At 45.7% G+C, this 21,164-nt stretch overlaps 1 protein-coding gene across 1 annotated transcript in view; it reads right to left on the bottom strand.

Moving 5' to 3' along the window:
• Positions 1-15,533: 15,533 nt before the first annotated feature.
• The window catches only part of LOC115142006 (protein mono-ADP-ribosyltransferase TIPARP-like), a 54,178-nt gene continuing 48,547 nt past the window's right edge, over positions 15,534-21,164 (bottom strand). Inside the window, exons 5-7 of the mRNA XM_065000551.1 lie at positions 20,467-20,748; positions 18,410-18,667; positions 15,534-16,879 (exon numbers count right to left, since the gene is read on the bottom strand). Of these exons, the coding sequence (XP_064856623.1) occupies positions 16,690-16,879; positions 18,410-18,667; positions 20,467-20,748 (730 nt within the window). The 3' untranslated portion in view covers positions 15,534-16,689. The remainder of the gene's footprint in view (positions 16,880-18,409; positions 18,668-20,466; positions 20,749-21,164) is intronic.

The raw sequence follows: 21,164 nt of genomic DNA, 5'->3' as shown, positions 1-21,164 counted from the left end.
ATCTCTAGTGTTGCCTGCATAGTGTTTAGTTTGCCTGAGAGAGAGAGAGAGAGAGAGAGAGAGAGAGAGAGAGAGAGGTGGACGCAGGACAGGCTTCTTAAACGATCCACGATCCAGCGAGTTTTAAACCAGTCTGCATGGATCAATAAGTGATCAACGTTTAGTACAGTATCACACTTCAGCAGGCCTCGATCCTTTAGCCTCCGTTGTCATAATCCGCCTCTCGGTTTCTCCTCATCACTCCGCTCATTTTATCTTCTCCTCTACCCCCTCCTCCTCCTCAGCCTCCTCATCCTCTCTGCAGTCGCTCCAGCAGCCTGTGGCTTATAAAGGAGTGTTTCTGTGTCCCAGCTATCATTCCTGGAGGGCAGTCAGGCAAACAAACCCAGCCTGCCTGTGTGTGTGTGTGTGTGGGGGGGGAGAGAAGGGTGTGGAGTAGGAAGGTAGAAGGCGGGGGGATGGGAGGGAGAATAGGAAGGTAGAAGAAGGAGGAGAGATGGGAGGGAGAATAGGAAGGTAGAAGAAGGAGAGAGGGGAGGATGAATAGGAAGGTAGAAGAAGGAGAGAGGGGAGGATGAATAGGAAGGTAGAAGAAGGAGAGAGGGGAGGATGAATAGGAAGGTAGAAGGAGGGGGATGGGAGGGAGAATAGGAAGGTAGAAGGAGGAGGAGAGAGGGGAGGATGAATAGGAAGGTAGAAGGAGGAGAGAGGGGAGGATGAATAGGAAGGTAGAAGGAGGAGGAGAGAGGGGAGGATGAATAGGAAGGTAGAAGGAGGGGGATGGGAGGGAGAATAGGAAGGTAGAAGGAGGAGGAGAGAGGGGAGGATGAATAGGAAGGTAGAAGGAGGAGGGATGGGAGGGAGAATAGGAAGGTAGAAGGAGGAGGAGAGAGGGGAGGATGAATAGGAAGGTAGAAGAAGGAGGAGAGATGGGAGGGAGAATAGGAAGGTAGAAGAAGGAGGAGGGATGGGAGGGAGAATAGGAAGGTAGAAGGAGGAGGGATGGGAGGGAGAATAGGAAGGTAGAAGGAGGAGGAGAGAGGGGGAGAAGAATAGGAAGGTAGAAGAAGGAGGAGAGATGGGAGGGAGAATAGGAAGGTAGAAGAAGGAGGAGGGATGGGAGGGAGAATAGGAAGGTAGAAGGAGGAGGGATGGGAGGGAGAATAGGAAGGTAGAAGAAGGACGAGAGATGGGAGGATGAATAGGAAGGTAGAAGGAGGAGGAGAGATGGAAGGTAGAAGAAGGAGGAGAGAGGGGAGGATGAATAGGAAGGTAGAAGGAGGAGGAGAGAGGGGAGGATGAATAGGAAGGTAGAAGGAGGAGGGATGGGAGGGAGAATAGGAAGGTAGAAGGAGGAGGAGAGAGGGGAGGATGAATAGGAAGGTAGAATGAGGAGGAGAGAGGGGGAGAAGAATAGGAAGGTAGGAGGAGGGATGGGAGTGAGAATAGGAAGGTGAAAGGAGGAGGAGAGAGGGGAGGGAGAATAGGAAGGTAGAAGAAAGCACAGAAAAAAGGGATTGAGCAGAGAAAATGGCCGGAGGAGAGAAAAGGAGAGAGGGGGAGGAGGGGTGAAGAGAAAAGAGGGCAACCTGCACATTCTTGCATGCACTCGAGGAGAGCTGACAGGCACGCAGCTTACAGAGGCACGAAGAGGGAGAGAAAATAACTCCTCCCTTAGTTTCTTTCTCTTTCTCCTCCCCCTTTCCAGCCTGAAGAGGAGAGCTTAGCATGGCAGACTTACAATACACAGTGACCTGAGACAGAGGAGAGACAGAGAAAGAGAGAGAGACGGAGAGAGAGAGAGAAGGAAAGAGAGAATCTGAGAGGGAGGGAGAGAGAGACAGAAGAGAGAGACAGAGGAGAGAGAGACAGAGACGGAGAGGGAGACGGAGAGAGACGGAGAGGGAGGGAGAGAGAGACAGAGAGAGAGTCAGAGGAGAGATAAGGAGAGAGTGAGAGAGCGACAGAGAGAGTCAGAGGAGAGAGAGACAGAGAGACGGAGAGACAGAGAGAGACGGAGAGAGACGGAGAGACGGAGAGAGACGGAGAGAGAGAGAGAGACTGAGAGAGAGAGAGAGACAGAGAGAGAGAGAGAGAGACAGAGAGAGAGAGAGAGAGAGACAGAGAGAGAGAGAGAGAGAGACAGAGAGACAGAGACAGAGACAGAGAGACAGAGAGACGGAGAGGGAGGGAGAGAGACAAAGCAAGGGAGAGAAACAGAGAGGGAGAGAGAGACAGAGCGAGGGAGAGAGACAGAGAGAGAGAGGGACAGAGAGACGGAGAGGGAGGGAGAGAGAGACAGAGAGACAGAGCGAGGGAGAGAAACAGAGAGAGACAGAGAGACAGAGCGAGGGAGAGAAACAGAGAGAGAGAGAGAGACAGAAGGGAGAGACAGAGGAGAGATAAGGAGAGAGTGAGAGAGCGACAGAGAGAGAGAGACAGGGAGAGAGAGACAGGGAGAGAGAGACAGAGAGAGAGACAGAGGAGAGAGAGACAGAGAGAGAGAGACAGAGGAGAGAGAGAGACAGAGGAGAGAGAGAGACAGAGGAGAGAGAGACAGAGAGAGAGAGACAGAGGAGAGAGAGACAGAGAGAGAGAGACAGAAGGGAGAGACAGAGGTGAGATAAGGAGAGAGTGAGAGAGCGACAGAGAGAGAGGCAGAGAGACAGAGAGAGAGAGAGAGACATAAGAGAGAGAGAGACAGGGAGAGAGAGACAGAGAGATGGAGCGAGGGAGAGAAACAGAGAGAGAGAGAGAGACAGGGAGAGAGAGACAGAGAGACGGAGCGAGGGAGAGAGACAGGGAGAGAGAGACAGAGAGAGAGAGACGGAGCGAGGGAGAGAAACAGAGAGAGAGAGACAGGGAGAGAGAGAGACAGGGAGAGAGAGACAGAGAGAGAGAGACAGGGAGAGAGAAACAGAGAGAGAGAGACAGGGAGAGAGAGAGACAGGGAGAGAGAGACAGAGAGAGAGAGACAGAGAGAGAGAGACAGAAGGGAGAGACAGAGGTGAGATAAGGAGAGAGTGAGAGAGCGACAGAGAGAGAGGCAGAGAGACAGAGAGAGAGAGTGACATAAGAGAGAGAGAGACAGGGAGAGAGAGACAGAGAGACGGAGCGAGGGAGAGAAACAGAGAGAGAGAGAGACAGGGAGAGAGAGACAGAGAGACGGAGCGAGGGAGAGAGACAGGGAGAGAGAGAGACAGAGAGACAGAGCGAGGGAGAGAAACAGAGAGAGAGAGACAGGGAGAGAGAGACAGAGAGACGGAGCGAGGGAGAGAGACAGGGAGAGAGAGAGACAGAGAGACGGAGCGAGGGAGAGAAACAGAGAGAGAGAGACAGGGAGAGAGAGACAGAGAGAGAGAGACGGAGCGAGGGAGAGAAACAGAGAGAGAGAGACAGGGAGAGAGAAACAGAGAGAGAGAGACAGGGAGAGAGAGACAGAGAGAGAGACAGAGGAGAGAGAGAGACAGAGGAGAGAGAGAGACAGAGGAGAGAGAGACAGAGAGAGAGAGACAGAGGAGAGAGAGACAGAGAGAGAGAGACAGAAGGGAGAGACAGAGGTGTGATAAGGAGAGAGTGAGAGAGCGACAGAGAGAGAGGCAGAGAGACAGAGAGAGAGAGAGACATAAGAGAGAGAGAGACAGGGAGAGAGAGACAGAGAGACGGAGCGAGGGAGAGAAACAGAGAGAGAGAGAGAGACAGGGAGAGAGAGACAGAGAGACGGAGCGAGGGAGAGAGACAGGGAGAGAGAGACAGAGAGACGGAGCGAGGGAGAGAAACAGAGAGAGAGAGACAGGGAGAGAGAGACAGAGAGAGAGAGACGGAGCGAGGGAGAGAAACAGAGAGAGAGAGACAGGGAGAGAGAGAGACAGGGAGAGAGAGACAGAGAGAGAGAGACAGGGAGAGAGAAACAGAGAGAGAGAGACAGGGAGAGAGAGAGACAGGGAGAGAGAGACAGAGAGAGAGAGACAGAAGGGAGAGACAGAGGTGAGATAAGGAGAGAGTGAGAGAGCGACAGAGAGAGAGGCAGAGAGACAGAGAGAGAGAGAGACATAAGAGAGAGAGAGACAGGGAGAGAGAGACAGAGAGACGGAGCGAGGGAGAGAAACAGAGAGAGAGAGAGACAGGGAGAGAGAGACAGAGAGACGGAGCGAGGGAGAGAGACAGGGAGAGAGAGAGAGAGACAGAGAGACGGAGCGAGGGAGAGAAACAGAGAGAGAGAGACAGGGAGAGAGAGACAGAGAGAGAGAGACGGAGCAAGGGAGAGAAACAGAGAGAGAGAGACAGGGAGAGAGAAACAGAGAGAGAGAGACAGGGAGAGAGAGAGAGAGACAGGGAGAGAGAGACAGAGAGACGGAGCGAGGGAGTGAGACAGGGAGAGAGAGACAGAGAGACGGAGCGAGGGAGAGAAACAGAGAGAGAGAGACAGGGAGAGAGAAACAGAGAGAGAGAGACAGGGAGAGAGAAACAGAGAGAGAGACAGGGAGAGAGAAACAGAGAGAGAGAGACAGGGAGAGAGAAACAGAGAGAGAGAAACAGAGAGAGAGAAACAGAGAGAGAGAGACAGGGAGAGAGAAACAGAGAGAGAGAGACAGGGAGAGAGAAACAGAGAGAGAGACAGGGAGAGAGAAACAGAGAGAGAGAGACAGGGAGAGAGAAACAGAGAGAGAGAGACAGGGAGAGAGAAACAGAGAGAGAGAGACAGGGAGAGAAACAGAGAGAGAGACAGGGAGACAGAGACAGAGAGAGAGAGACAGGGAATGCTATAGCAGAACAGGGCCAGTAAAGAAAACAAAAAGGGTGGGTGGGACATAATGTGAAAAATAGACCTTTATGTAAACAACAAGAGAAAGTAAGATAAATAGAGAGGGACTGCAGATATACATGAGTTAGTTGTCAGATAAATCTGGTGCGACACGTCACTTCTAATTTCTGAGACTTATGTTTTTGTTGTACATTGTTCAAATAAACTTCATGAATAAATCAAGCAGGGGGAAGGTTGGCTGAGGAGCTTGGTTGGAGGGGATCCAGGAGAGGGGAAGAGGCCTGCTGTTGTTACCCCAGCACACTGCCTCCAGGCTGGGGAAGGCTGCTTCTTCTGCCAGGCCCGCTCTCTGGAGTTCTGGACTCCATTAAACTCAGAGCTCAGGCACTCTGGGGAATGGGGGAGAAAGGTGAAAGAGGAGGGAAAGAAAGAGGGGACAGGGAAGTGAGAGAAGAGAGGGTTTGTGTTGGGAGTAAGGATTGGACGGGATGGGTAGGGAAATTATTTACTTGTTGTTTGCCTCCACATTCTTCAAATGAGAACAGGGTGATCAGACAGACACATAAAACCATGACCAGGGTTTTCTGCTATAATGTATCAAATATCACACATCATTATATTACTTTATACAATGGGTGGGTCTTATCCTGGATGCTGATTGGTTAAAACCGCTTTCCAGCCAGTGTCTATTCCACAAGGCTGTGACGTTGAAACGCTTATTTACTGATCCATCTCACTGAGCAATCCACTGTCTCATCAACCCAGCCAGGCAATTTATAAACCTGATTTCCACTTTGTAAAAAGTGATTTTTATTTTATTTTTAACGTTATCTTCCATTTTTTTAGACTAGGATTTGCTTTCAACCGCAGACATTTGTATAGGCCTTCCTGCCCGTCTCTCTGACCTTTTCAACATCATTTCAATGTTGAAATTCTGTCTCTACTATCCAATTTGAGGATTAACATGTCAAAAAAGAAAGTCAAATGAAACAAAATACACCTAGTGTGCCATCTTTCCAGCTTCAGTTTCAAGTGATTGCATTAGCTGTGTAGTTGGCTAGCTCCTCTGAACAGTGTCCTGATGAGAGAGCACATAGAAATTGTAACGGATGTCTTCAAATAAATGTCACTAAACTAAATAACTTTGCTGTTATTCTGGCTGCACTGTTTGACGTGACTGTGTTAGCCTTAGTTGGCTAGCTAGCAAGCGCAGGATAAGAATGTTTGACATGACTGTGTTAGCCTTAGTTGGTTAGCTAGCAAGTGCAGGATAAGAATGTTGACATGACTGTGTTAACCTTAGTTGGCTAGCTAGCAAGCGCAGGATAAGAATGTTGCCAGCCAGCATGGCAACGGAACATTTAGAACCAATGACTGGGTACATAGATATAGAACACGACTAGGTTACGTCTGTGGCAACCAGGGCTGGTAGAACCCTGGATCATTGTTATTCTAACTTCCGCGCCCTCCTTTCGGAAAAGCTGACCACGACTCCATTTTGTTGCTTCCAGCCTACAGACAGAAACTAAAACAGGAAGCTCCCACGCTCAGGTCTGTTCAACGCTTGTCCGACCAATCTGATTCCACGCTTCAAGACTGCTTCGATCACGTGGATTGGGATAAGTTCCGCATTGCGTCCAACAACAACATTGACAAATATGCTGATTCGGTGAGCGAGTTCATTAGAAAGTGGATCGGCGATGTCGTACCCACAGCAACTATTAAAACATTCCCAAACCAGAAACCGTGGAGTGATGGCAGCATTCGCGCGAAACTGAAAGCGCGAATCACTGCTTTTAACCAGGGCAAGGTGACCGGAAACATGACCGAATACAAGCAGTGTAGCAAAGCAATCAAACAAGCTAAGCGTCAGTATAGAGACAAAGTAGAGTTGCAATTCAACGGCTCAGACACAAGAGGTATGTGGCAGGGTCTACAGTCAGTCACGGATTACAAAAAGAAAACCAGCCCCATCGCGGACCAGGATGTCTTGCTGCCAGACAGACTAAATAACTTCTTTGCTCGCTTTGAGGACAATACAGTGCCACTGACACGGCCCGCTACCAAAACCTGCGGACTCTCCTTCACTGCAGCCAACGTGAGTAAAACATTTAAACGTGTTAACCCTCGCAAGGCTGCAGGTCCAGACGGCATCCCCAGCCGCGTCCTCAGAGCATGCGCAGACCAGCTGGCTGGTGTGTTTACGGATATATTCAATCAACCCTTATCCCAGTCTGCTGTTCCCACATGCTTCAAGAAGGCCACCATTGTTCCTGTTCCCAAGAAAGTTAAGGTAACTGAGATAAACAACTACCGCCCCGTAGCACTCACTTCCGTCATCATGAAGTGCTTTGAGAGACTAGTCAAGGACCATATCACCTCCACCCTACCTGACACCCTAGACCCACTCCAATTTGCTTACCGCCCCAATAGGTCCACAGATGACGCAATCGCAACCACACTGCACACTGCCCTAACCCATCTGGACAAGAGGAATGAGAATGCTGTTCATCGACTACAAATCAGCATTTAACACCATAGTAGCCTGCAAACTCATCATCATCTCGAGACCCTGGATCTTGACCCCGCCCTGTGCAACTGGATACGGGCCACCCCCAGGCGGTGAGGGTAGGTAACAACATCTCCACCCCGCTGATCCTCAACACTGGGGCCCCACAAGGGTGCGTTCTGAGCCCTCTCCTGTACTCCCTGTTCACCCAAGACTGCATGGCCATGCACTCCTCCAACTCAATCATCAAGTTTGCGGACAACACTACAGTGGTAGGCTTGATTACCAACAACGACGAGACGGCCTACAGGGAGGAGATGAGGGCCCTCGGAGTGTGGTGTCAGGAAAATAACCTCACACTCACACTCAACGTCAACAAAACAAAGGAGATGATCAGCAGAGGGAGCACCCCCCTATCCACATCGACGGGACAGTAGTGGAGAGGGTAGTAAGTTTTAAGTTCCTCGGCGTACACATCACGGACAAACTGAATTGGTCCACCCACACAGACAGCGTGGTGAAGAAGGCGCAGCAGCGCCTCTTCAACCTCAGGAGGCTGAAGAAATTAGGCTTGTCACCAAAAGCACTCACAAACTTCAACAGATGCACAATCGAGAGCATCCTGTCGGGCTGTATCACCGCCTGGTACGGCAACTGCTCCGCCCACAACCGTAAGGCTCTCCACAGGGTAGTGAGGTCTGCACAACGCATCACCGGGGGCAAACTACCTGCCCTCCAGGACACCTACACCATCCGATGTCACAGGAAGGCCATAAAGATCATCAAGGACAACAACCACCCGAGCCACTGCCTGTTCACCCCGCTATCATCCAGAAAGCGAGGTCAGTACAGGTGCATCATAGCAGGGACCGAGAGACTGAAAAACAGCTTCTATCTCAAGGCCATCAGACTGTTAAACAGCCACCACTAACATTGAGTGGCTGCTGCCAACATACTGACTCAACTCCAGCTCACTTTAATAATGGAAATTGATGTAAAAAAAATGTATCACTAGCCACTTTAAACAATGCCACTTAATGTAATGTTTACATACCCTACATTACTCATCTCATATGTATATGTATATACTGTACTCTATATAATCTACTGCATTTTGCCATCTTTATGTAGTACCCTGTATCACTAGCCACTTTAAACTATGCCACTTTGTTTACATACCCTACATTACTCATCTCATATGTATATACTGTACTCGATACCATCTATTGCATCTTGCCGTTCTGTACCATCACTCATTCAGATATCTTTATGTACATATTCTTTATCCCTTTACACTTGTGTGTCTAAGGTGGTAGTTGTGGAATTGTTAGGTTAGATTACTCGTTGGTTATTACTGCGTTGTCGGAACTAGAAGCATTTCGCTACACTCGCATTAACATCTGCTAACCATGTGTATGTGACAAATAACATCTGCTAACCATGTGTATGTGACAAATAAAATTTGATTTGATTTGAAACGAAAGGATGAATGACCAGCCGGCCGGCTTGGGAAGAAACCCTAGATTTGTGTCGGAACTTTATCTAGTGGAAGGACAAAATTGTCACGTCCTGACCTTAGTTCCTTTTTTATGTCTCTATTTTGGTTTGCTCAGGGCGTGAGTTGGGGGTGGGCATTCTATGTGTTTTTTCTACGTTTTCTATTTCTATGTGTTTGGCCTGGTATGGTTCCCAATCAGAGGCATCTGTCAATCGTTGTCTCTGATTGAGAACCATACTTAGGTAGCCTTTTCCCACCTGTGTTTTGTGGGTAATTATTTTTCCGTGTGTGTTTGTGTGCACCTCGGTTACGTCACGTCCTTTGCTGTTTACCTGTTTGTTTACCTGTTTGTTTTTTTGGTTGTTTACCTGTTTGTTTACCTGTTTGTTACCTGTTTGTTTTTTGGTTGTTTACCTGTTTGTTTACCTGTTTGTTTACCTGTTTGTTTTTTGGTTGTTTACCTGTTTGTTTACCTGTTTGTTTTTTGGTTGTTTACCTGTTTGTTTACTTGTTTGTTTACCTGTTTGTTTACCTGTTTGTTTACCTGTTTGTTTTTTGGTTGTTTACCTGTTTGTTTACCTGTTTGTTTTTTGGTTGTTTACCTGTTTGTTTACTTGTTTGTTTACCTGTTTGTTTACCTGTTTGTTTACCTGTTTGTTTCGGTTTGACTTTCATTAAAAGATGTGGAACCACATGCACGCTGCAGGTAGATTTATGACAGGGAGTTTGAGGATAGCAAGCGTGACATGACAAAAAAATTGTGTGTGAACAAATTAATAAAAAATAAAGTTTCTAGTGAAAATCTGTCAATTATTATTTGAATATGTCGGTAACCTGTTGTATAAAAGTGACAATGCCCTCAAATCCTGTGTTTGGAGGATATATTGGCACGGTTTACCGGCCACCAAGGAAATATATCTTCCAAACACTAGCTTCTGGCATTATCAGTAATATCAAATACCCTTAAACTCTTAATTTTTTTTAATTTAGGGGAAGATCAGCTTTAATATTGCAGATAGCTTGTGGCTTCCATCAATGTAATTGTCTGCATCATTTCCTTAGACCCAGGCTGAAGTCCTGAGCACTCTGGAGCAGATTTTCATCAAGGATCTCTCTGTACTTTGCTCCGTTCATCTTTCCCTCGATCTTGACTAGTCCCTACTGTTTCATCAAACCAGGAAATCTTGTTTCTCATGGTCTGAGTCCTTTAGGTGTCTTTTGGCAAATTCCATGCGGGCCGTCATGTGCCTTTTACTGAGCAGTGGCTTCCCATCTGGTCACTCTACCATAAAGGCCTAATTGGTGAAGTGCTGCAGAGATGGTTCTCCTTCTGGAAGGTTCTCCCATTTCCACACAGAAACTCTGGAGCTCTGTCAGAGTGACCATCGGGTTCTTGGTCACCTCCCTGACCAAGGCCCTTCTCATCCAATTGCTGTTTGGCCAGGCAGCCAGCTCTAGGAAGAGTCTTGGTGGTTCCAAACTTCTTTCATTTAAGAATGATGGAGGCCACTGTGTTCTTGGGGACCTTCAATGCAGCAGACATTTTTTGGTATCCTCCCAGATCTGTGCCTCGACACAATCCTGTTTCTACGGATAATTCCTTCGACCTGATTTTTTGGGGGGATTTTTGCTCTGACATGCACTGTCAACTGCAGGACCTTATATAAGACAGGTGTGTGCCTTTTCAAAACATGCCCAAACTATTGAATTTACCACAGGTGGACTCCAATCAAGTTGTAGAAACATCTCAAGGATGATCAATGGAAACAGGATGCACCTGAGCTCAATTTCGACTCTCATAGCAAAGGGTCTGAATACTTATATGTAAAAAGGGTTTCTGTTTGTTTTCTATACATTTGCAAAAAAAATCTAAAAACCTTTTTTCGCTTTGTCATTATGTGGTATTGTGTGTATATTGATGAGGGGGGGGAATTATTTTAATACATTTTAGAATAAGGCTATAACGTAACAAAATGTGGGAACAGGGAAGGGATCCGATCACTTTCTGAATGCACTGTATATCTCAGACCGCATTCTGTCTCCTAGCAACACTTTCTGAATGCATTGTATATCTCAGACCGCATCCTGTCTCCTAGCAACACTTTCTGAATGCATTGTATATCTCAGACCGCATTTTGTCTGCGAGCAACACTTCCTGAATGCATTGTATATCTCAGACCGCATTCTGTCTCCTAGCAACACTTTCTGAATGCATTGTATATCTCAGACCGCATCCTGTCTCCTAGCAACACTTTCTGAATGCATTGTATATCTCAGACCGCATTCTGTCTCCTAGCAACACTTTCTGAATGCATTGTATATCTCAGACCGCATCCTGTCTCCTAGCAACACTTTCTGAATGCATTGTATATCTCAGACCGCATCCTGTCTCCTAGCAAAACTTTTAAAACTTTTGGTGCAGGCGAGATTGTTATTTTACTGCTGCTCTCTAAGTTCTTGTTACTTTTATTTCTTATCTGTATTTTTTTAAACTGCGTTGTTGGTTAGGGGCTTGTATTCAGCGCATGTGACTAAAAACATTTGATTTGAATGACTTGAGAATGTAGTCAAGACGACTAGCTTGATTGAGCCTCTGCCATGTATATCTCACTAGGTCAGGATATTAAACCTCCTCCATGTATATCTCATTGTATTAAACCTCTCCATGTATATCTCACTAGGTCAGGGTATTAAACTGTATATCTCACTAGGTCAATATTAAACCTCCTCCATGTAATCTCACTAGGTCAGGTATTAAACCTCCTCCATGTATATCTCACTAGGTCAGGATATTAAACTGTCTCACTAGCAATTAAACTTTCTGTAATGCATTGTATATCTCATGTATATCTCACTAGGTCAGGATCCTGTCTCACTAGGTCAACACTTTCCATGTATATGCATTGGTCAGGGTATTAAACTCAGACCGCATTCTGTCTCACTAGGTCAACACTTTCCATGTATATCTCATTGTATTAAACCTCCTCCATGTATATCTCGGTCAGGATATTAAACTGTCTCCTCAGCAACACTTTCTGAATGCATTGTATATCTCATGACTCACTAGGTCATCCTGTCTCCTAGGTCAACACTTAAACCTCCTCCATGAATGCATTGGTCAGGATATTAAACCGCATCCATGTCTCCTAGGTCAAAAAACTTTTGTAAAACTTTTAGGTCAGGCCTCCTCCAGATTGTTATATATCAGGTCAGGGGTATAAACCTCTGCTCACTAGGTCAGGATATTAAACCTCTTGTATACTTTTATTTCCATTATCTGGTCAGGGTTTAAACTCCGTTGTTGGTTAGGTCAGGCTTGTATTCCAGTATATCTCACTAGGTCAGGGTAAAAACATTTGATTTGAATGACTTGAGAATGTCAGTCAATATCTCACTAGGTCAGATTGAGCCTCTCCATGTATATCTCACTAGGTCAGGATATTAAACCTCCTCCATGTATATCTCACTAGGTCAGGATATTAAACCTCCTCCATGTATATCTCACTAGGTCAGGATATTAAACCTCCATGTATATCTCACTAGGTCAGGATATTAAACCTCCATGTATATCTCACTAGGTCAGGGTATTAAACCTCCACCATGTATATCTCACTAGGTCAGGGTATTAAACCTCCTCCATGTATATCTCACTAGGTCAGGATATTAAACCTCCTCCATGTATATCTCACTAGGTCAGGATATTAAACCTCCTCCATGTATATCTCTCTAGGTCAGGGTATTAAACCTCCTCCATATATATCTCACTAGGTCAGGGGTATTTCAGCCTCCATGTATATCTCACTAGGTCAGGATATTAAACCTCCTCCATGTATATCTCACTAGGTCAGGATATTAAACCTCCTCCATGTATATCTCACTAGGTCAGGGTATTAAACCTCCTCCATGTATATCTCACTAGGTCAGGGTATTAAACCTCCATGTATATCTCACTAGGTCAGGATATTAAACCTCCATGTATATCTCACTAGGTCAGGATATTAAACCTCCTCCATGTATATCTCACTAGGTCAGGGTATTAAACCTCCATGTATATCTCACTAGGTCAGGATATTAAACCTCCATGTATATCTCACTAGGTCAGGATATTAAACCTCCATGTATATCTCACTAGGTCAGGATATTAAACCTCCTCCATGTATATCTCACTAGGTCAGGGGTATTATTAAATCTCTCAGGATATTAAACCTCCATGTATATCTCACTAGGTCAGGATATTAAACTCCTCCATGTATATCTCACTAGGTCAGGATATTAAACCTCCTCCATGTATATCTCACTAGGTCAGGGTATTAAACCTCCTCCATGTATATCTCACTAGGTCAGGATATTAAACCTCCATGTATATCTCACTAGGTCAGGATATTAAACCTCCTCCATGTATATCTCACTAGGTCAGGATATTAAACCTCCATGTATATCTCACTAGGTCAGGATATTAAACCTCCATGTATATCTCACTAGGTCAGGATATTAAACCTCCTCCATGTATATCTCACTAGGTCAGGATATTAAACCTCCTCCATGTATATCTCACTAGGTCAGGATATTAAACCTCCTCCATGTATATCTCACTAGGTCAGGATATTAAACCTCCATGTATATCTCACTAGGTCAGGATATTAAACCTCCATGTATATCTCACTAGGTCAGGGTATTAAACCTCCTCCATGTATATCTCACTAGGTCAGGGTATTAAACCTCCTCCATGTATATCTCACTAGGTCAGGGTATTAAACCTCCTCCATGTATATCTCACTAGGTCAGGATATTAAACCTCCTCCATGTATATCTCACTAGGTCAGGGTATTAAACCTCCTCCATGTATATCTCTCTAGGTCAGGGTATTAAACCTCCTCCATGTATATCTCACTAGGTCAGGATATTAAACCTCCATGTATATCTCACTAGGTCAGGGGTATTTCAGCCTCCATGTATATCTCACTAGGTCAGGATATTAAACCTCCTCCATATATATCTCACTAGGTCAGGATATTAAACCTCCATGTATATCTCACTAGGTCAGGATATTAAACCTCCTCCATGTATATCTCTCTAGGTCAGATATTAAACCTCCTCCATATATATCTCACTAGGTCAGGGGTATTTCAGCCTCCATGTATATCTCACTAGGTCAGGATATTAAACCTCCTCCATGTATATCTCACTAGGTCAGGGTATTAAACCTCCTCCATGTATATCTCACTAGGTCAGGATATTAAACCTCCTCCATATATATCTCACTAGGTCAGGATATTAAACCTCCTCCATGTATATCTCACTAGGTCAGGATATTAAACCTCCTCCATGTATATCTCACTAGGTCAGGATATTAAACCTCCTCCATGTATATCTCACTAGGTCAGGATATTAAACCTCCTCCATGTATATCTCACTAGGTCAGGGTATTAAACCTCCTCCATGTATATCTCACTAGGTCAGGATATTAAACCTCCTCCATGTATATCTCACTAGGTCAGGATATTAAACCTCCTCCATGTATATCTCACTAGGTCAGGATATTAAACCTCCATGTATATCTCACTAGGTCAGGATATTAAACCTCCTCCATGTGTAATTCTGTGTTGTTTTTTTTGTCGCACTGCTTTGCTTTATCTTGGCCAGATCGCAGTTGGAAATGAGAACTTGTTCTCAACTGACCCACCTGGTTAAATAAATAAAAGGTGAAATAAATTAAATTTTAAAATGGGTCCCATCCTTTAGAAAGAGCACAGAATGCCACCCCCAGAACAGAAGCAGATTAACTGCCAAAATCATTTCCAACGCACTCACGTCGATTGTACTGTGTACAGTTATTTTAAAAACAAATATACAGGACCAGTCAAAGTTTTGGACACCCCTTCCAGGGTTTTTCTTTATTTGTTCAAGAGTGCAAAGCTGTCATCAAGGCAAAGGGTGGCTACTTTGAAGAATCTCAAATATAAAATATATTTTGATTTGTTTAACCATTTTTTTTTTGTTACTAGATGATTCCATATGTGTTATTTCATAATGTTAATGTCTTCACTATAATCCCACAATGAGGAAAATAGTAAAAATAAAGAAAAACCCTTGAACTACCCCATAGCAACAGATGTGGGACAAACGCACGTACGCACGCACACACACACACTCGACTCCTCTCCCACCACAAACAACCACAAGCTCAGACGTTCAACAGTTGTTCCATCCCTGAGCCCAACTCAAGAGAAGACTTGATGTGTGAATGCAAATACAGTTGTAGCTGTTTGAGAAGGCATGCAACATTGACCAAGAATGGAAGATTTGATTAACCAATGTCAAGTCCTAGCTGATGGTTCTCAGACCCTGAAACACACACATGCTGTTGTGACAATTTTCCCAAGAATCTCTGTGCAGTCAGACCTTTGATGATTTTGTGCCACCAGGGCCACAATAATTTGTCCCCTCTCTGATTGTCAGAGTGTGACCCACCTCACCATGGATTTCAGTGTTGCCAGCACTGCCACTGACTGGGTGGGGTCACCCCACCGGAATTCCCACCGGCTAGGTGCAAGGTCGTCAAGGTTCTCATTAGCAGCTTTTAGAAATTCCTTGTATATTATGCTCTTATGACTGCGTTTATCTTTCTGTCTTGGCTGCATATAGGCTACTTACAGTAGGCCCATAAAACAGGACCAGTGTTTGCTGAGGTTGTAGAAAGAGTGTACTCAACTGCCAATGAAATATAAAACTGGGCAATAAAAGCAGCCTGGACAGCGCTATGATTTTCTCTTTCAGATTATTTATTTACTCAATGTTACATGAACTAACATAAATAAACATTTTTATGAACAAAAGGCACACAGTTCAAATATAAACAAGAAGAACGTACATACAGCTTATCTCACCAAATATGTCTTAGAGAGAGAGAGATTGGGGTTATGTTTTAAACAGAAACGTAATGTGGTCACTCCAGCACTGAGTCTCAGTGTCCACTGTTCAGTCCCGATGGGGATCCAGAATGGCAGACACCAAGGCAATTATCCATTCACACAACGTCGGGTCCAAATTAAACTGTCCACTGTTCAGACCCAAAATGGCAGACGCTAATGTCTATTCTCACAGCATTGTGTCCAAATGAAACTGTTCAGACCCAAAATGGCAGACGCTAATGTCTATTCACACAGCATTGTGTCCAAATGAATCTGTTCAGACCCAAAATGGCAGACGCTAATGTCTATTCTCACAGCATTGTGTCCAAATGAATCTGTTCAGACCCAAAATGGCAGACGCTAATGTCTATTCACACAGCATTGTGTCCAAATGAAATGCCATCCACTGTCCAATTTAAGGGCTTCAAACCAACAGCATACAGATGGAAGCTGCTGTGGTTGACGGGTGTAGGGAGGAACCAATAGATCTCAGATGTTGACAGTACCGGTTAACTCTTCATACTGATGATGCAGTATGAGGTAGCTCTGGTTTGGTTCGGTCTGGTCTGTTCTCAGCCACAGTACTGGGTTTGGTTCGGTCTGGTCTGTTCTCAGCCACAGTACTGGGTTTGGTTCGGTCTGGTCTGTTCTCAGCCACAGTACTGGGTTTGGTTCGGTCTGGTCTGTTCTCAGCCACAGTACTGGGTTTGGTTCTGTCTGATCTGTTCTCAGCCACAGTACTGGGTTTGGTTCGGTCTGCTCTGTGTCCGATAGCCACGGTACTGTGTTTGATTCGGTCTGGTCTGTTCTCACCCACAGTACTGGGTTTGGTTCGGTCTGCTCTTTGTCCGATAGCCACGGTACTGTGTTTGATTCGGTCTGGTCTGTTCTCAGCCACAGTACTGGGTTTGGTTCTGTCTGGTCTGTTCTCAGCCACAGTACTGGGTTTGGTTCTGTCTGGTCTGTTCTCAGCCACAGTACTGGGTTTGGTTCAGTCTGCTCTGTGTCAGATAGCCACAGTACTGGGAACCTCTTCGTACTGGATGATAAAGTAGGGGTAGCTCTGGTCGTCGTTAAAGATAACATAGATCTGGGGGTCCACCCAGTTGTCTACACACGAGTCGTACAGGTCACTGGAAGGGTCGCGGGGGCTGAGTGGGGGCGGCCGACGCATGGAGGGGTTCCCCACTGTAAACCTGGAGACACAGAGGAGAGAGGAACAATGTCAAGTTCTGCGAGTGCTCACCAAATGGAACAATCATGGATGACTAACCAGTAGTGGTCTACTGAGTTCAGGAAGAGTTTTCTTCAACCACATTTCTGTGTGATGCTATAAATCACAGTAATCCCATAAAGACTACTAACCTGTCAGTGAGGACACAGTAATCCCATAAAGACTACTAACCTGTCAGTGAGGACACAGTAATCCCATAAAGACTACTAACCTGTAATCCCATAAAGACTACTAACCTGTCAGTGAGGACACAGTAATCCCATAAAGACTACTAACCTGTCAGTGAGGACATAGTAATCCCATAAAGACTACTAACCTGTCAGTGAGGACATAGTAATCCCATAAAGACTACTAACCTGTCAGTGAGGACACAGTAATCCCATAAAGACTACTAACCTGTCAGTGAGGACATAGTAATCCCATAAAGACTACTAACCTGTCAGTGAGGACACAGTAATCCCATAAAGACTACTAACCTGTCAGTGAGGACATAGTAATCCCATAAAGACTACTAACCTGTCAGTGAGGACATAGTAATCCCATAAAGACTACTAACCTGTCAGTGAGGACATAGTAATCCCATAAAGACTACTAACCTGTCAGTGAGGACATAGTAATCCCATAAAGACTACTAACCTGTCAGTGAGGACATAGTAATCCCATAAAGACTGTCTGTGAGGACATAGTAATCCCATAAAGACTGTCAATGAGGACATAGTAATCCCACAAAGACTGTCAGTGAGGACATAGTAATCCCATAAAGACTGTCAGTGAGGACACAGTAATCCCATAAAGACTACTAACCTGTCAGTGAGGACATAGTAATCCCATAAAGACTGTCAATGAGGACATAGTAATCCCATAAAGACTGTCAGTGAGGACATAGTAATCCCATAAAGACTACTAACCTGTCAGTGAGGACATAGTAATCCCCAAAAGACTACTAACCTGTCAGTGAGGACATAGTAATCCCATAAAGACTACTAACCTGTCAGTGAGGACATAGTAATCCCAAAAAGACTACTAACATGTCAGTGAGGACATAGTAATCCCATAAAGACTGTCAGTGAGGACATAGTAATCCCATAAAGACTGTCAATGAGGACATAGTAATCCCATAAAGACTGTCAGTGAGGATATAGTAATCCCATAAAGACTACTAACCTGTCTGTGAGGACATAGTAATCCCATAAAGACTGTCAGTGAGGACATAGTAATCCCATAAAGACTGTCAGTGAGGACATAGTAATCCCATAAAGACTGTCAGTGAGGACATAGTAATCCCATAAAGAATACTAACCTGTCAGTGAGGACATAGTAATCCCATAAAGACTACTCTCCTGTCAGTGAGGACATAGTAATCCCATAAAGACTACTAACCTGTCAGTGAGGACATAGTAATCCCATAAAGACTACTCTCCTGTCAGTGAGGACATAGTAATCCCATAAAGACTGTCAGTGAGGACATAGTAATCCCATACAGACTACTAACCTGCCAGTGAGCACTTTGGCCAGGAACATGGAGTGGATCCCTTTAGGAGAGCGCTTGGAGAAGTTATGGGAGTAGACGGCCTTGCGGGCGAAGTAGGAGCCTTGTCCGAACATGGTGGCGTGTTTGCCACTGACACGCGGGTCAAAGTTGTGTTTGCAGATGCCCTCTACCACCTCAGTGGAGGTGCCGTGGAAAAGGTGACGCTCGCTCAGCATCCTGTCCATCTCCGAGAGACGACGAGACATGTACTCTTTCTTCCTGTCAGGGGGAGAGGGGGGGGGTATTAATGATGTCTTCGGTCTAGTGATCGTATGTGTGTTATTTTTGACATATTTAGTGATTGAATGTTTACACTTTTGAACCAGATACAGTGAAACAGCTTTAACTCTACAGTCTAGTCTATTTGATTCACTGATTCTACCAAGTACGACACACACACACACACACACACACTCACACACATCACCCCCTGACTCATCCTCTCTGTGCTCTATTCCCTTCTGCCGTATCTATGGCAATGGACTGTATAAAATAAAAAAAATCAAGGACCCACTTCCTGTGCTTCTGAATCCCGGTTCTCACGGTCTCACCTTCACAAGTGGGTTACACTAATCGTGAGAGCCCAGCTGTGTGTTCAGACACACACACACACTGAACACACACACACACGCACACACACACTGAACACACACACACACATACACAAACACTGAACACACACACACACACACACACACACACACACACACACACTGAACACACACACACTGAACACACACACACACACACACACACACACACTGAACACACACACACAGCTTGGCTCTCACCATTCGTACAGAACAAAGCACCCACAGCATTCAGTCATATTGAAACACAACACTAACCACAACAACACCACCAATGACCTCTTTTTTGGCCCCAATTGGAAGCATTCTGGTGCATTCTGGCATCAGAGCCATTTAGCCTGGAACAGACCCCTTCCAGAGCATTCATATTCAGGGCCATAGCAGAGAGGCATCAGTCTTTCCTCTAGGTCTAGTGTAAAGCAGGATCAGACATTAGTCTGTCCCCTAGGTCTGGTCTAAAGCAGGATCAGACATCAGTCTGTCCCCTAGGTCTGGTCTAAAGCAGGATCAGACATTAGTCTTTCCCCTAGGTCTGGTATAAGGCAGGATCAGACATCATTCTGTCCCCTAGGTCTGTTCTAAAGCAGGATCAGACATCAGTCTGTCCCTAGGTCTGGTGTAAAGCAGGATCAGACACCAGTCTTCCCCCTAGGTCTGGTATAAGGCAGGATCAGACATCAGTCTGTCCCCTAGGTCTGTTCTAAAGCAGGATCAGACATCAGTCTGTCCCCTAGGTCTGGTATAAGGCAGGATCAGACATCAGTCTTTCCCCTAGGTCTGGTCTAAAGCAGGATCAGACATCAGTCTGTCCCCTAGGTCTGTTCTAAAGCAGGATCAGACATCAGTCTGTCCCCTAGGTCTGGTCTAAAGCAGGATCAGACATTAGTCTTTCCCCTAGGTCTGGTATGAAGCAGGATCAGACATCAGTCTGTCCCCTAGGTCTGGTCTAAAGCAGGATCAGACATCAGTCTGTCCCCTAGGTCTGGTCTAAAGCAGGATCAGACATTAGTCTTTCCCCTAGGTCTGGTCTAAAGCAGGATCAGACATGAGTCTTTCCCCTAGGTCTGGAATAAGGCAGGATCAGACATCAGTCTGTCCCCTAGGTCTGGTCTAAAGCAGGATCAGACATGAGTCTTTCCCCTAGGTCTGGTCTAAAGCAGGATCAGACATGAGTCTTTCCCCTAGGTCTGGAATAAGGCAGGATCAGACATCAGTCTGTCCCCTAGGTCTGGTCTAAAGCAGGACCAGTGTAGCAGACATCTATCTACAGGAACACAAGAGCCGTGATTCAGACATTCATAACAAACTAACTGCTAATAAGTGTGTAGCTACTAACTCAACCATCTCCTTACCTCCACCAGGACCCAGGTGAATTTCTGTGTAATAACATACCCATTTAATAACTGTGTAATAACTATGATAACTCACCGCTTGTATTTCTCCCAGAGGAAGGGGTTCTGGACGCGGAGGATCTTCAGGATGCGGAACTTGGTTTCGGACACCGTCTTGTGGAAGAGGGTGTAGACGGTCCGATAGCTCCGGTCGTCACGGGATACCGGAACCTGCAGGAAGTCCTGGCTGGTCGTCATGGGTAACCATGTTTCCGGGAATACGCTGGGAGAGTTGGTGAAGGTGGGAGAGAGGGGGAGAGAAACAGACAGATCCAGAGTGGAGGAGGAGATGGGGAAAGAGGAGAGGCCACCAAGAGTCCTGGAAAAGAGAAGAATGGGAGGGAGGGGAGAGACAGATTTATACACCAGTCCTGGGAATATTATATTGCTCCCTTTTAGAATTATAAACCACATCCGGAACAATACAACAATATTTTATTTCATTAGAAGCTACGCTGACGCTGAATAACCAATAAAACTGCATCTCCACCACATCCTGCATTATAACCAACATGATCCCTGTCACCCACGATGTCCTAGTCCCTGTCAGCCACGATTTCCTAGTCCCTGTCACCCGCGATGGTGTCATAGTCCCTGTCACCCGCGATGATGTCATAGTTCCTGTCACCCACGATGGTGTCCTAGTCCCTGTCACCCACGATGGTGTCCTAGTCCCTGTCACCCACGATGGTGTCATAGTCCCTGTCACCCGCGATGATGTCATAGTCCCTGTCA

Source organism: Oncorhynchus nerka, linkage group LG14, assembly GCF_034236695.1.
Source record: "Oncorhynchus nerka isolate Pitt River linkage group LG14, Oner_Uvic_2.0, whole genome shotgun sequence".
NCBI lineage: Eukaryota > Metazoa > Chordata > Actinopteri > Salmoniformes > Salmonidae > Oncorhynchus > Oncorhynchus nerka.
Note: the sequence above shows the minus strand (reverse complement) of the source record. Positions and strands in the feature narration are given on the sequence as shown.